The sequence below is a fragment of the Myxine glutinosa genome, chromosome 8, assembly GCF_964187855.1.
Source record: "Myxine glutinosa chromosome 8, kmMyxGlut1.1, whole genome shotgun sequence".
Lineage (NCBI taxonomy): Eukaryota > Metazoa > Chordata > Myxini > Myxiniformes > Myxinidae > Myxine > Myxine glutinosa.
The window spans coordinates 138,545,973-138,561,408 of record NC_136268.1 but is presented as its reverse complement, the minus strand read 5'-3'; the positions used below and the strand labels follow the sequence as shown (position 1 = coordinate 138,561,408).

Below are 15,436 nucleotides of genomic sequence, written 5' to 3'. Positions count from 1 at the left end.
GGCCTCAAAACGATCATTCATTCATTCATAATTGTCGTACTCCAAATGCACAAGAGCACAAAAGGCAACTTGAATCCCTTTCAGAAACCAGGCCAAGTTCAGTTGATACTGTATAGCGCCATCTAGTGCTCCTACTTAACACTTACCCTCTGTCACTCTTTCCTTCCAGGAACTGATTACATACAAAGTAGACATACAAGGAACTTAGATGCAGGGGAGGCCATTTGTCCCATCATGCCTGTGTTATATCAATACCACATGAATTCAATCGATCAGTTTATCGACTTAATTTAAATTTTTTTTTAAAGGTTTGGGAGAGGTGGGGAGAATAGTGGGACAGGCACAGGGGTATCACTAGGGTCACGTGTATTACATATATATATAGTGTATATATATATACTGTACATACTGTATATATGTATGTGTAGAGGGTGTGGAAGTGGTATGAAGAGGGTTATAGGGTAAGAAATTAACATCACCAAAAGCACATTTACCTTTTGAGGAGACCCTCTCACACACATGACAATCACTGCACATGTATCCAATCACCCATCCATACCTAAGCTACTAACCAGTCCTGCCAATGTCCATGTGCACCTCCATCCATGATGCTTCCAGGTATCTATCCAACTCCAGTTTAAATATCTCTGCTGTTCCTGCTGCCACTGTCCTTCCAGGGAGACCATTCCATGCATTAACTACTCTCTAATTTAAAGCTACCGGTACCAATTACTACTGTCCTAACTCTCTTCTTCTTTTTTTTACTTTGAAACTGTGACCTCTGGTCCTGTCACTGCCCATTATGCTTAAGACATTTACAACATACATCACATTAACAGTAACGTCATTGTCACAGTTTTACTAATTCACCATTGTGACAGGTTGATAAAACTTCTCAGACATACATTAATAACAAGGCATTGATTATTTTAAGAAGCTTATTGTTATTGAGCACTCTTGGTTGCCTCTAATTGCTTGTTTGTAAGTTGTATGACAATTCAATATATCTTTCCTCCTCCATGCAGGGCCCTGTAGGAGCAGTTGGTCCATCCGGCCCGCCCGGCCCAAAGGGAATGAAGGTGAAGTTGGGTTTGACCCTTTGGAAGGTTGTGCGCAAGTGTTGTTAGCTTTTAATCATACTAAAATATGCAATTTGGTGTCTGTCTGTCTGTCTGACTATTTTTGACCGTGATATATTCGGTCGTTACTTACCCAATCTCAACCAAATGTAACAGGAGGACTAAGGGTCACCCAATGAAGGCTGCAGCAAATTCATTCCCCCTCCCTCCCCAAGGGTGTTTTATCTGCCAAGGGGGATTATACCGCCATTGGGGTTGCATGTTGGGGTGTATATCTGTGTAAAAATAGCTTTATCGTGGCGTTTTTCCAAGGCCGCTTCTAATAGCAAAAACATAATATTACAAAACAAAACAAAATTACAAATTACAAATGTTATTATGTTATTACATGTATTACAATGTTATTACAAAACAAAATTAAAACTAATAATATCCAAACCCCCCAAGGGGTGTTTTGTCCTTGAACAAACACCGTGTTAACGTTTATAAAGAACTTATTGTGCCGTTTTTGTGGGAGCACCCCTATCAGAAGTAACAATATTATAAACCACAAACACATATGATTACCTTTTTAAACAGTTGTTAATACTGTTTAACACTAAACTGAAAGAAATTTGGAGGAACCCCAAGATCCGTGAGGCAAATTTTAGTTACGGAACTGAGCGACGATCTACTGTAATCTACATACCCCACACGGGTTAATAACATGAACCCTCCCTGTTGCTAATGTGGCGTTTTTCATGGAGGCCTTTTGAAACAGTCGCTACTGCTGTTTAACACGAAACTGAAAGGGAGAAAACCCAGATATGTTCAGTTACCATTAAGCTTTCTCTTGCCAAGTCAGCCGTTCCTTATCAACGATTTTGAATGGAGTGTTTGCTTGAATGCTTAAGCCACTTGGTGAGGGCTCTACAAGAAACATTGGAAATAAACATGCCCCCAACCCATGTTATTGAAGCCAGACCCTAGATATACTGTAATCTATATATCCCAGAGAGGAATGACCCTTCTGCCGCCACTGTAGGGAACAGGTGTACTAGTGTTTTAAATGTGTAAATGGCGAAACTACAGACTTGGCATTTAATATGGAATCTTTTTTTTTTCTTGACTTGGGTTTACTTTCTTAACTCAGTATATCAATCTGGTGAGTTTCTTTTACACTTTGGTGATTTATTTGTTAAAAGAACCATGTCACTGATTGTCTGTCGCAGCAAGAAGTCAACAACAGGATTATATCACAGGTGGCGTGGCAAAATGTATGGACAGGTGCATTTGATGATTGGCTTCACAGTCGGGTATACAAGGGTTGTTGCATTCTGTATTAGTGGAAAACAACTGCTGCACGTCTCCAAAAGTTATTGCCGCTTCCTCTGGAGATGGTCCGTCAACTCGACAATGCTGTTTGTCATGGAGTGGTGGCTTTACGAAATTACGGCATGAAACAGCGTGCTATTGCTCGGCAGTATGGCATCACTCAAGGTCAGGTGTCAAAGATCCTGAAACAAAATGCTCAGAGGGGTGTCCCTACTCCAATACCGATGCCAGGACGTCCCCGCAGAACCACAAGGAGGGATGATCGCCAGCTGCACCGGTTAGTCCGCAATGGCCGTACCAAGTCAGCTAATCGGCTTAGGGCTGAGTGGCAGCAACTGACAAATGTGCCTGTATCCAGAAGGCTAGTCAACCAACGACTGGTTCAAGCAGGCTATCGTGCCAGGCGTCCCCTGAGAAAGCCACGCCTGACCAGACAATACCGCCAGCGCCAATTGCAGTGGGCCAGAGAGCACCGTCAATGGCAGCCAGGACACTGGAATCACGTGATCTTCAGTGACGAGTTTAGATTTCTGGTCTATCGTCAAGATGGCCGCGTCCGAGTGCGCAGACAAGTGCATGAAGCCTACAACAAAGATGGTATAGTGCCAAGAGTCCAAGCTGGAGGTGGTGAGGTGACTGTTTGGGCTGCTTTTCATGCAGGGGGCAAAACTGACCTGCTTGTTCTGAATGGAAACCTGAACCAGTTCAAGTACAGGGCCATTCTGGAAGAAACATTGCTTCCATTTGCTCGTGCAGCCTTTCGAGGAAACTGTCTTCCAAGATGACAATGCACGGCCTCGTCGTGCTCGCATGATCCAACACTTTCTTGCTGACCGTGGTGTAGAGCATATGGAGTGGCCTGCCATGTCCCCGGATATTAATCCGATAGAGAACTTGTGGGCAGAATTAACGCATCAAATCGACCACTTGGACCAGCAGCCGACCTCTGTGCGTGAATTGCAGCAGGCTATTGTCACTGCATGGCAAGCGATTCCTGTCCAAACCTTGGCAAATCTCGTGAACAGCATGCCTCAACGTGTACATGCTCTCCTGAATGCTCGTGGGGGTTCCACGAAGTACTGAACTGTAATTTTACTGTCCGTAATCCCAGTCACAATTTAAGTTTTGTTTTTGTTAAAAAAATTTTTGGCTAATGGCCAAAATAAAGAGATACTTCTGGAAAACGTACAGAAGTTTAACACAGTACTGTCCATGAATTGAGTTCGATATCAGTTTACATCACTTTCAAGGATCAATTTATTTGTTTCGAAATGTCAAATGTGATTTTTGTTTCTTTTAAAGGTCACATTAACAAAATCTAGAATAATTTCAACATAATTCCAATGAACTTTTGGTTCTAAGACATCTTGAAAAGTAAGTTCACCCCCACAAAAAAAATATTCCATATTAAATGCCAAGTCTGTATATGAAACACTTACATTAATCCTGAAAATAATAATTACTTGAATTGTGTTTTTACTTTTATTTTATTGCTCTATGTCTATGATGTCTCAGGCTCATGGATGTACTTGCACGTATCACATGTTGGATTAAGAGAATGGAAAACATTTATGTACTGTTACCTGAATTACAAAGACATCAGTATAAAATGGGCCTGACATGATGGCCTAGACTCCTAGAGGTACGCACACTCGCCTCTAAGCTGTCTAGCTTAAGTTTGATTCGCAACCCAACTAAAAACTGTCATCCCAGTGTTTCGCAGGCAGGGCGATTCATCAATGCGAGTGTCGTCCCTTGGATGGACGTTAAACTAGTGTTCCATTTGGCAGCAATCGTTGGTTGATGCTAAAGATCCCATGATCCCAGATCCGGCACCATGGGCAAATTTTGAAATTCCAGCCCTCACCAGCAGAGGGCATGGCATCAGCGGCATTTCCGTGCCCTTGGCCAACGATGCTAACCCACAGCCTTGTGCTGCACACAAACGAAGAAGTAGTGCAAAAAATAAATGCAGAATTTTGAATTCAACCTGGGATCCTGACATCGTGAGCTGTCCATCGCATCGTCCACAAAGTTGCGTATTTACAATCATCTGCAATTCGTCTGCAAGTTTAGTCGGATCAAGCTTAATCAATGGCATTCTGTTTTATATTTCCCTGAACTCATGAAATGGCCAAGGTCTGTACATAAGCTCTCTGTCCCCCTGTCCAACCCCCGGAACCTGTCTGTGGGGGAAATAAATTAATGTGGGATGACAGCTTCGAGATCCCCGTCGTTACAGTGTCATGGTCCCCCTTCAAGGGCGTCACCCTTTGAGAGGCTGGTGGCAGTGTGGGACCCGGCCCACCACTTCGCAAATGATAGGCTTGGGAACCATGCTGAGGGCTGAAATAATTTGAGGTCGGGACAATCGGTTCTTGGGTGCTCTGTTGGATCCCCATATCACCAAAATCTAACAACTAGGTAATTAATAGACATATCACATTGGAACAGTAGGTAATTAATAGACATATCACATTGGAACAATAGGTAAATAATAGACGTATCACATTGGAACAGTCGGTAATTAATAGACGTATCACATTGGAACAGTGGGTAATTAATAGACATATCACATTGGAACAGTAGGTAATTAATAGATGTATCACATTGGAACAGTGGGTAATTAATAGACGTATCACATTGCAACATTCGGTAATTAATAGACATATCACATTGGAGCAGTCGGTAATTAATAGACGTATTACATTGGAACAGTAGGTAATTAATAGACGTGTCACATTGGAGCAGTAGGTAATTAATAGACGTATCACATTGGAACAGTAGGTAATTAATAGACATATCACATTGGAACAGTAGGTAATTAATAGACGTATTACATTGGAACAGTAGGTAATTAATAGACGTGTCACATTGGAGCAGTAGGTAATTAATAGACTTATCACATTGGAGCAGTAGGTAATTAATAGACATATCACATTGGAGCAGTCGGTAATTAATAGACATATCACATTGGAACAGTCGGTAATTAATAGACATATCACATTGGAGCAGTCGGTAATTAATAGACGTATTACATTGGAACAGTAGGTAATTAATAGACGTGTCACATTGGAACAGTAGGTAATTAATAGACGTATCACATTGGAACAGTAGGTAATTAATAGACTTATCACATTGGAACAGTAGGTAATTAATAGACGTATCACATTGGAACAGTCGGTAATTAATAGATGTATCACATTGGAACAGTAGGTAATTAATAGACGTGTCACATTTGAGCAGTAGGTAATTAATAGACGTATTACATTGGAACAGTAGGTAATTAATAGACGTGTCACATAGGAGCAGTCGGTAATTAATAGACGTATTACATTGGAACAGTAGGTAATTAATAGACGTGTCACATTGGAGCAGTCGGTAATTAATAGACTTATCACATTGGAGCAGTAGGTAATTAATAGACTTATCACATTGGAGCAGTAGGTAATTAATAGACTTATCACATTGGAACAGTAGGTAATTAATAGACGTATCACATTGGAGCAGTAGATAAATTAATAGACGTATCACATTGGAACAGTAGGTAATTAATAGACGTATCACATTGGAACAGTAGGTAATTAATAGACGTATCACATTGTAGCAGTAGATAATTAATAGACGTATCACATTGGAACAGTCGGTAATTAATAGACGTATCACATTGGAACAGTAGGTAATTAATAGACGTATCACATTGGAGCAGTAGTTAATTAATAGACCTATCACATTGGAGCAGTAGGTAATTAATAGACGTATCACATTGGAACAGTAGGTAATTAATAGATGTATCACATTGGATCAGTAGGTAATTAATAGACGTATCACATTGGAGCAGTAGGTAATTAATAGACGTATTACATTGGAACAGTAGGTAATTAATAGACGTGTCACATTGGAACAGCTCACATGGAAACATCAAATAGAAATCTCACATCCAATGTCAATTTGAACTGGGGATCCATCTCTTCATCCTGTGAAATGAAACTGCATGTACATGTCATCTAATTACCGTAAATAATTATCATAAACCAACCGAAATCAAACACAAAACATTGTTAAAAAGCATTTTAAATGTACACATTTCGCCTAATACTTTTGTCCTGAATGAGATGTTGTTAGACCGGTTTTATATCCAGGATGCGTTCCAGAGAAGTGCAACAAATATCGAAACGATGTAAATCAAATGTATTTTTTCCTCACAATAATATAATTAATGGAATACGTGGGGGATGCGTTCCTCATATTGCCACCTCACCTATTATATTTGGCTTCTTACCGATGATATTACCCTTTTTGATTAATGACAGTTATATTCAAGTTTACACATGCATAAATAAATAAATAAACTAGAATGGCACTCGGTAGAGAGCACACTTCTCCGCCAGGCTGAGCAATTTACGTTTTGTATCGCACTCACTGATGGATCATATCTGGATCTGGACTTGAATCAAAATATAATCGACTTGTTCATGTCACTTACCCAACTCATCCACTAAGATTTGTCATCAGTCGTGCACAACTTTTTGAAATATCATGCTACATGTCATTTTAGGCCCTATTACTCAATGGTGAAGAATTACTTTTTTAAAAAATTATAACTCCCCTATCCGGATCTGGATTTGAATCTTCACCAAAATCGAATCTATTCGTCCTCGTCACATAACCAAGCTGTGCGCCAAGTTTCGTCCGAATCCTTCCACAAGTTTTTGTGATGTCGTGCTATATATTGGTTTTAGCCCTATCACTCAATGGTGAAGAATCTTTTTTTTTTTTTTTAAATCTCTGATTCGGATTCGAATCTTCACCAAAAATGAACTGTCCACAACTTTTTTAAATTAAATTTTAAATTTTTGAGATATCGTGTTTTTTGCCTTATCTCGCAATGGTGAAGAATTATTTTAAATCAATTTAAATGGTTGCTAGAAGACAGGGCAGAATGTAGAATCATACAAACAAAATCATAAGACTTTAAACAAACAAACAAAAAAATAGCTATTTTGGGGGTCAACCCCCATATATCCTCAGACCCCAATTTTTGCAATGCCTTGAACAAACATTGGTTCATCACGGATGATGAAGGTTGTGGTGAAGTTTCATCAAAATTGTGTGTGTATGTTCTGAGAAAAAAGCAAATGCCTATTTTGGGGGGCAACACCCCCCCCCCCTCGATCCCCAAAGGGGCAGATTTTTTTTAATGCCGTGAACAAACGTTGGTTCATCACGGGTGGTGAAGGTTGTGGTAAAGTTTCATCGGAATTGCGTGTGTAGTTTCTGAGGAAAAGCTTCAAAAATTTGGGTCTTAGGAGGTATTTGGGGGAGGGGGGGCGAGGGTTACCCCCAAAATAGGTATTTTTTTCTTTGTTTGTTTAAAGTCATGATTATGTTAGTATGATTCCACATGCTGCCCTGTCTTCTAGCAACCATTGAAATTGGTTTAAAATACCTTTAGTCGGTGCAGTATACTATTTATTCCACCAGGTTTAGTGTCGGTGTCCATCGTGCCCTGCTTTTTGGGGAAAAAAATTCATTAAGGTAGAATTTTAAATGCTACCAATTGGTTAACATTACGCGATGGTTGAATGGGAACCATCAACGATCGCCAACCGCAGCCCTATAATTTATAGATGGCACGCATCGTAATCGGAGGCAAACTTAATAACCCGGCACCATCAACTTGGTTCACCAGCATCTAATCGATTCGACGAATCTTACTATAATTCACCAAATGTCCATCTGTCCGTTCGAAGGTACTGCAAAAACGGCTCAACCAATCGCAACGATATTTTGGGTGGGTATTCCTGGGACCCCTGGGAGTAAAATAGGCTATATTGTTTTTCAAAATTTTCCAAATTTTCCAGTTTTTCCAAAAACGATGGAATAATATTTACCGATATGAACAGTGATGTGGCTTTTATTGAAATTCTACAAATACTGTTTAGATTTTGATGACAATTATGAACCTGCCGCGAATGCAGAAGTGGACAGATGATGGCAATGCGCGGGTTTGATAATATCCAAATACAACGTCATTCAATCGTAATGTTAAATTGTTAAACATTAATCGTGTTAATCGTTTTGTTAAAGTGTCAATTGATGATTGGAATTGAGTGAATACAAGTACGATTTTGAATTCGTAATTGTGTTCACCCAACCGTACGGAACTTCACATCAGGATTTAAATATTTGTTTATGTCACGAATGTTGTTAAAAGTTTATTTTTTATATTAATGTTATTTAATTTGTGATTGGAGTTTTGCTGTTTTGGAATGAAAAAAGAGATATCGAGTTCAAGTGAATGACAAAATGTGAAGGGTTTCTACTTTCTAAATGTGAATTCGCGGATCGCCATATGCAGATTCGCCATTGACTGGGTATGGAACAAACGTACACGTTTGTTTGCCAACGGGTACGTTTTTCATGGAAGTCCTCCACGAACTTGCTGTCCATGTCTGATGTGTGACTGAAGGTGCTACAGGAATGTGGAATTTATTGGTTTCATGCTTTAGCATTCGACGTTTCTGCATTGTCTGTTTGCTTCTGGCCTCCCACCCGTGATACGCACGGGTGCCTCACTAGTAATATCTAATTTCACTTCTAAGGTAACAAACACTTTTACAATCCCTTATCCAATCTGCAGTGCAGTACATATCTTTGGATGTGACACAAAGTAAGGTAGTTCCTTTGGTGATGTTGCGATCTCCGGATTTGGTAATTTAGCGATCTATCCTTGTAAGTTCTGAAAACACGCGAGAATAAAAGGTATGACTTTTGAAGTGACGTAAGTGCGAGTTGAGGCAACGCAAATCGGGTAGAGGTATTAAGAAGGTGACGACGCATTTGCTAAACAACCGAAAAAGAGGAGACATAAATCAAGGTATTGCTGTATATGTACAAAATGTCCAAGGAGCCCGAGATGCTTTAAAAGAAATAGTTTGCATATAGACGCTTCGCAATTTATTCACTATTTAATGACCTGGGCGAATGATTAAATGTTGAAATGCCCAGGTCCATCCAGTTGGTGCTTCTCTGAGGATGGAAGGCAAGCATATCTTTATTAGGCCGTGATGAGTGACTGGCCAGTTAAGATGTGCTGTATGGGCAATAATTTCTGTCATGTAACCAAGCAACCAATCGGTATGTATGCAGGGTGACCAAGGTGACTCTGGAAGGGAAGGTACCCGCGGTCCACTCGGAACACCCGTAAGTCAAAAAAGCAATGGCTACGTTTGTTGTCATGATCATAATAATTGTGCTTTTGGTGAATTGATGTGTGCATATAATTCTGCAATATAACATGTCTTGTGTTAAATTTCCATCTGTGGCACAATATTACGTAATGTAGGTTGTTTCACATCACAAAATGCTGTGCTGTTTATTGCATTTTACCCAGACAATCTTCCTCTACTTCTCTCTTTAAAAGCCACAGTTATTCCCACCTTCTAATTGTGGTCAGCCAGGGAAAGTTTGGCCCATGTCTTTCGCAAATATGCTCACCTAGTCTGATGTTCGACTAATAAGTAGGTTGGAGCAGGTATTAGCAATTTCTTTATGGTGCCAGCCGCAGCTCACCTACTGTTCACGAAGGACACCGTGGGATCTTTACCTTCCATCAACTAATGCTGGCAGACAGGGCGCCCGTTTAACATCCATCCAAGAGACAACACACACATTGATGAATCACCCTTCCTATAAAACATCAGGATGACAGTTTACAGCTGGGTCGGGATTCAAACTCAGGCGAGAGCTTGGAGACGGGTATGCGTACCTCTAGATGATCTTGCCAGTCAGTTTTAGACAAAAAATGGCATTTAATCACATATAATACAGGTTGTATGGCATATCGGTGTATAGGTTACCCTATGAGCCATCAATTTATTATGTAGACACAGAGGGAGTGCATATAGTTGCAATTTAAAAAAAAACACAGAAAAGGAAAGGGGAGGATGGATAAAAGGGAAGGAGGATAAAAATCACTTATTCAACCAGTTTGAAGAGAAAAAAGGAGTCATTCTGCTGCTTTGTGTCACTGTGTGCACCGCAATGAGCATGGAGAAAAGAAAGAAAACCACCAAAGAATTGTCTGAGGAGGTCAGACAGATTGTAGCCAAGCATAGACAATCTCAAGGCTACAAGTACATCTCCAGAGACCTTGATGTTCCTGTGTCTACCATACGCAATGTTATCAGGAAGTTTAAGGCCCACAGCACTGCAGCCAACCTCCCTGGACGTGGCCGCAAGAGAAAACTTGATCGAAGATTGCAGCGAAGGATTGTTCGAATTGTGAAGAAAGCACCTCGACCAACTGCAAACAGATTCAAGCTGTCCTTCTGACACAAGGTACGACAGTTTCAACTCGCACCATCCGTCACCAACTCAATGAAAGGGGGTTTTATGGTACGAAACCCAGGAGGAGCCCACTGCTGAGAGAGAGACATAAATAAGCCTGACTGGAGTTTGCCAAAACACACCTGAACAAGCCAAAATCCATCTGGGAGAATGTCCACATTACAGATATAGACAGATGAGACCAAATTACAGCTTTGTTGTAAAGTACATAATCTCTATGTTTACAGAAAACAAAATGAAGCCTTCAAAGAAAAGAACACCTTCCCAACTGTTAAACATGGAGGAGGTTCAGTGATATTTTGGGGTTGCTGTGCTGCCTCTGACACTGGGTGCCTTGAATGCGTGCATGGCATCATGAAATCAGGAGATTACCAGGGCATTTGGAGCGCAATGTTCAACCCAATGCCAGAAAGCTGTGTCTCCGTCGAAGGTCATGGGTCTTGTAGCAGGACAATGACCCCAAACACACTTCAAAAAGTACCCAGGAATGGTTCAAGACAAAACGCTGAACTGTTCTGAAATGGCCAGCAATGAGTCCAGATCTAAATCCCATTGAACACCTGTGGGGAGATCTGTAAACAGCATTTGGGAGAAGGCACCCTTCAAATCTGGGAGAACTGGAGCAGTTTGCACACGAAGAATGGGCCAAACTGCCAGTGGAAAGGTGTAGGAAGCTCAATCATGGCTATAGGAAGCGCTTGACTGTAGTTATTTTGTCCAATGTCTGTGCCACCAAATATTAAGTCGAGGGTGTCATTAATTTTGTCAATGCCATTTCTTTTTATTTTCTGATTTAAAAGGTTATATTAAGTTCTGAATCAAAAACAAAGGTTCTGTTATATTAATAGTGAAATACAGAATTGTGTAGACTAAATACGTTCGTTAATTTCAACTTATTTTTAGAGAAAATTGTGAGTTATTTGAAAAAGTGCAAGGTGTCAATATTTTTGGCCACGACTGTGTGTGTGTGTATATATATATATATATATATATATATATATATATATATATATATATACTCGTATAAGTATGTACATATATGTGTGTGTGTGTGTGTGTGTGTGCGCGTGTGTGTATATGTGTTTATGTAAGAAATTGATTGATTATTGATCGGTTGCAGGGCCGCAATGGTGCGATGGGTATCCAGGTAAGGATGCTTCTCGTAATAGACACCTATCAGGAGTTCAATCTGCTGCCAAACGACCAGCTTTTGTTTATGGACCACCAATCGTTTTTCTCTTTATGTCCATTTGCAGGGACCTACAGGAGAGAAGGGAGAGAGGGTAAGCATCGACTCCTGTAAGCACACATATGGAGTTAAAAACATGAATCGGTTGTAATATTCCCACCTAAATGATAAACCAATCATTTGCGCTTGGTTCGGCATTTGAGTCACTATCCTAATTTTTACAGTTCCATTAGTTCACCATACTTTCTTTAATCCTGGATGACCATCATTCAATTTATCAATGATAATGGGGACTCACAGCTGTGTCTGCTCTTATAGGCCACTAACATACCTATTAAAGAAAATTGAATGTAATTGGGACACATCACATGCCACAGACTTTGCAGGTCACACACCTTCAGTTGGACACATCCTCATTCCTACTGAACCTCTCCTGCTCACTGTCCATCTTCTCTCCTTCACCCTTTTCCTTCCCGCATTTCCCTCCACTCCTTATCTCTCCAACTTTCACCTTGTATTCCAATGAACCCCCCACTTTTCTCACATTCCTCTTGCCCCATTCCATCTCACCATTCACTTTCACCTTATTTTCCACCCCTTACTTTGACTTCACACTTGGCACATATATCTAGCCTAGTCCTGATTGAAGACCATCCCTTCATTGCAACGCCAAACCACCAAGCATGTGTCCTCAGGAGAGATTCCAAAGTGGTTTTGTTTCCGAATCTTTTCAAATTTGGTGTCACTGCACATTTTAAACCATATCTTGTTTTTATCACCCTGCCATTGTGTATATAAAGCATTACATGTATCAAGATATTACAATTCTTTCTTTTTTTGTGATTAAGAAAGTACAGGAAAAATGCGAGCGTGAGTTCGGTTTTGTCCCGTCAGCTAATCATGGTTGTGTGCTCTCTTTTCACGCCCATCAGGCAAATTTTCCTTTCCAGCTGGCATTTCTACTTTGTCTGTTTAACCACTCCCTGGTGCTCTTCACGTGCACTGTAGGCACTTCAGTTGTGTATTTTGTGTACAGAGATCTGCACCACCACATGCTCCCTCTTTTCACAGCTCTGGCTCCTATCTGCCTTGCTCTCCCACTCTTCTATTCACACTGAACTCCTTAATAATGTCTTGTTTTCCTCCCACATATTTGTTGTTAGTTTTTTTAATCCTAAAATTGTTCATTTCTATTTTGTGCCTTTCTTACTTTCACTGTTTTCCTATTTGTTTTTATTTTTCTTTGCTCCTCATACTCTCCATGTTGCCGAAGCAATTCCTCCATGCATCTCCTCTCCATGGGAGCTACTAATGTGCTCATTGCCTTTACAGGGTGTGAGGGGCAACCGTGGTCGAAAGGGTCCCAAAGGTGCTAAGGGGGAGCAGGGTGCTCCAGGATTAGATGCACCTTGTCCGTTGGTATGTTTTCCTTTGCTCCTCACCCACCCATCCCCTCTATGTCTGGCCATGTGAACCCAAAATGTACTTGTCAGGATGGAGTTCGGGGTCTCTGCTCTCTTGTGTCCGAATCCCAGTTCCTTACCCTCTCTCTGTGGCCGGCGGAGAGAGTGGAAGGGGCGAGGGAGAGGGTATTTCTAATGAAATCCCTGCTGTGATGCTCAGGGCATGCGGGGTGTCAGAGGGGAGAAGGGGGATCCAGGAATGCCAGGACTGGACGGCATAGATGCACCCTGTGCATTGGTACAGTATTCCTACCACTCAAGCTGCTTTGGCCCCAACCCTCTCACTCAGTCCTCTCACAGCATGCTCTTCATGTAACCACCCCAGCCTTCTCACTCATATAACTCACCCATACCTTCAAATCCCCAACTGCGACTACTGCATTACCTTGTCCTTCACCTCAGAATATTTCCTTCCTTCCTTATAACCTTTTCCTTTGCACCTTTCTCTTTTCTCACCTTTGTGTGCTTTTCTTTCTTCTTTCTTCCACTCTACTCCTTTTCATTTTCTCTATTCTCTTTCTCCCCTTTCAATGGATCTGTTCCCATCATCCAATACATGGTGCTCAAGCATGCATAATACCATTGGGCATCAGCATGCTCCTTGTACCCGAGCATGTTACACCCTGGCATGCTGCACCTTTGCATGCTGCACCCTTGCCTATGGCAATTTTAGACATGTTGCATCCCTGCATCCTTGTATTGTGCACCTTTGCATCTTGCATCCCTGCATCCTTGTATTGTGCACCCTTGCATCTCGCATCCCTGCATCCTTGTATTGTGCACCTTTGCATGCTGCACCCTTGCCTATGGCAATTTTAGACATGTTGCATCCTTGTATTGTGCACCCTTGCATCTTGCATCCCTGCATCCTTGTATTGTGCACCTTTGCATCTTGCATCCCTGCATCCTTGTATTGTGCACCCTTGCATCTTGCATCCCTGCACACATGCCTATTGACAAGGTCACTCGTCGACTGCTGGCTGTGCAGGGATTTTACTATAGATAGGGTGCATAAAAAAATGTACGTACATATTTACATTCTGCATGCTGTCCTCTTCAAATACCTCAATAATAAGAAGGGTCAAAAAGCTGCTGAAAATGGGAAAGCTTGCATCGCCCAGATTCATCGCAATGATCCGCCATGATTCCTTTTTTCGCAAAGGGTTCAGTCTCTAAAGATTGTAGTCCATTCGATTTGTAGAGGTATTTTAAAGTGAAATTGTGAAGCTCCTCGTGCTGGCTGACAATACGTCATTCGAATGTGTTGTTTTCTCTTCTGCACTTGTTGGAGGAGGTATTGATGTTGGGTTGTTTTTTTAATACCAAATCAATGTCAAGAACCGTGAAGGTATCAACATCCGAACACTTTCACAGCCACAATCATTCCTCTGAAATAATTTACTCATTACTGGGCCTGTCCATTCTTAAACTAATGACACTGGTAAGTTTACAACAAAGAATACCTAACCATTAAAAAAAAAAACATTCACTTGCGAGTAAACAGCTGTACCCTTCACCTACATCACTGTGATGTTCGGATTTTGATAACTGTTTCCTGACAGTTCAGGTTCCATTCAAAAAGCGGTCGACCTTTGTTCATTGCAGAAACTTGGCCCGAAAGTTATGCCAACCGGTGGTGAGAGCAAACAAATAAAACTAGATAATACTTGGACAAATCTTGCATAGTTGCAACTGCTGTTTATCCTAAAAGAATCTTTTTGTGATAAACATGTGCTGTTTATACAGAGTGACTCTGCATTTCCTGGAAATGCAACAGTTGGCAAAGTTTAATGAGGGATTTGTGAGTTCCATGTAGTAAAATACTACGTGGGTTGAAGTCTATTTAATCAAATAAATAAACTGTGTTGGCATACTTTACGGACCCTTTTTTGATAGCTCTTCTATTGCACACCGCTCCTTTCCCTATTCCATCTCCAGGCGCTGCCTGACGTCATTGCTGGGCACCGAAGGGGGCCCGGCAATGATGCACGCTGAAAGGGAGTACTCAGTTTTCACCGACTCGGTTTTTGTTTTTTTTG

The 15,436-nt window shown here is 41.0% G+C and overlaps 1 protein-coding gene across 1 annotated transcript in view; it reads left to right on the top strand.

Moving 5' to 3' along the window:
- The window catches only part of LOC137432941 (uncharacterized), a 135,006-nt gene that overhangs the window by 105,058 nt on the left and 14,512 nt on the right, over window positions 1-15,436 (top strand). The window contains exons 32-36 of the mRNA XM_078783760.1: window positions 1,026-1,079; window positions 9,546-9,599; window positions 11,866-11,892; window positions 12,002-12,028; window positions 13,267-13,353. Coding sequence (XP_078639886.1) covers window positions 1,026-1,079; window positions 9,546-9,599; window positions 11,866-11,892; window positions 12,002-12,028; window positions 13,267-13,353 — 249 coding nt within the window. The remainder of the gene's footprint in view (window positions 1-1,025; window positions 1,080-9,545; window positions 9,600-11,865; window positions 11,893-12,001; window positions 12,029-13,266; window positions 13,354-15,436) is intronic.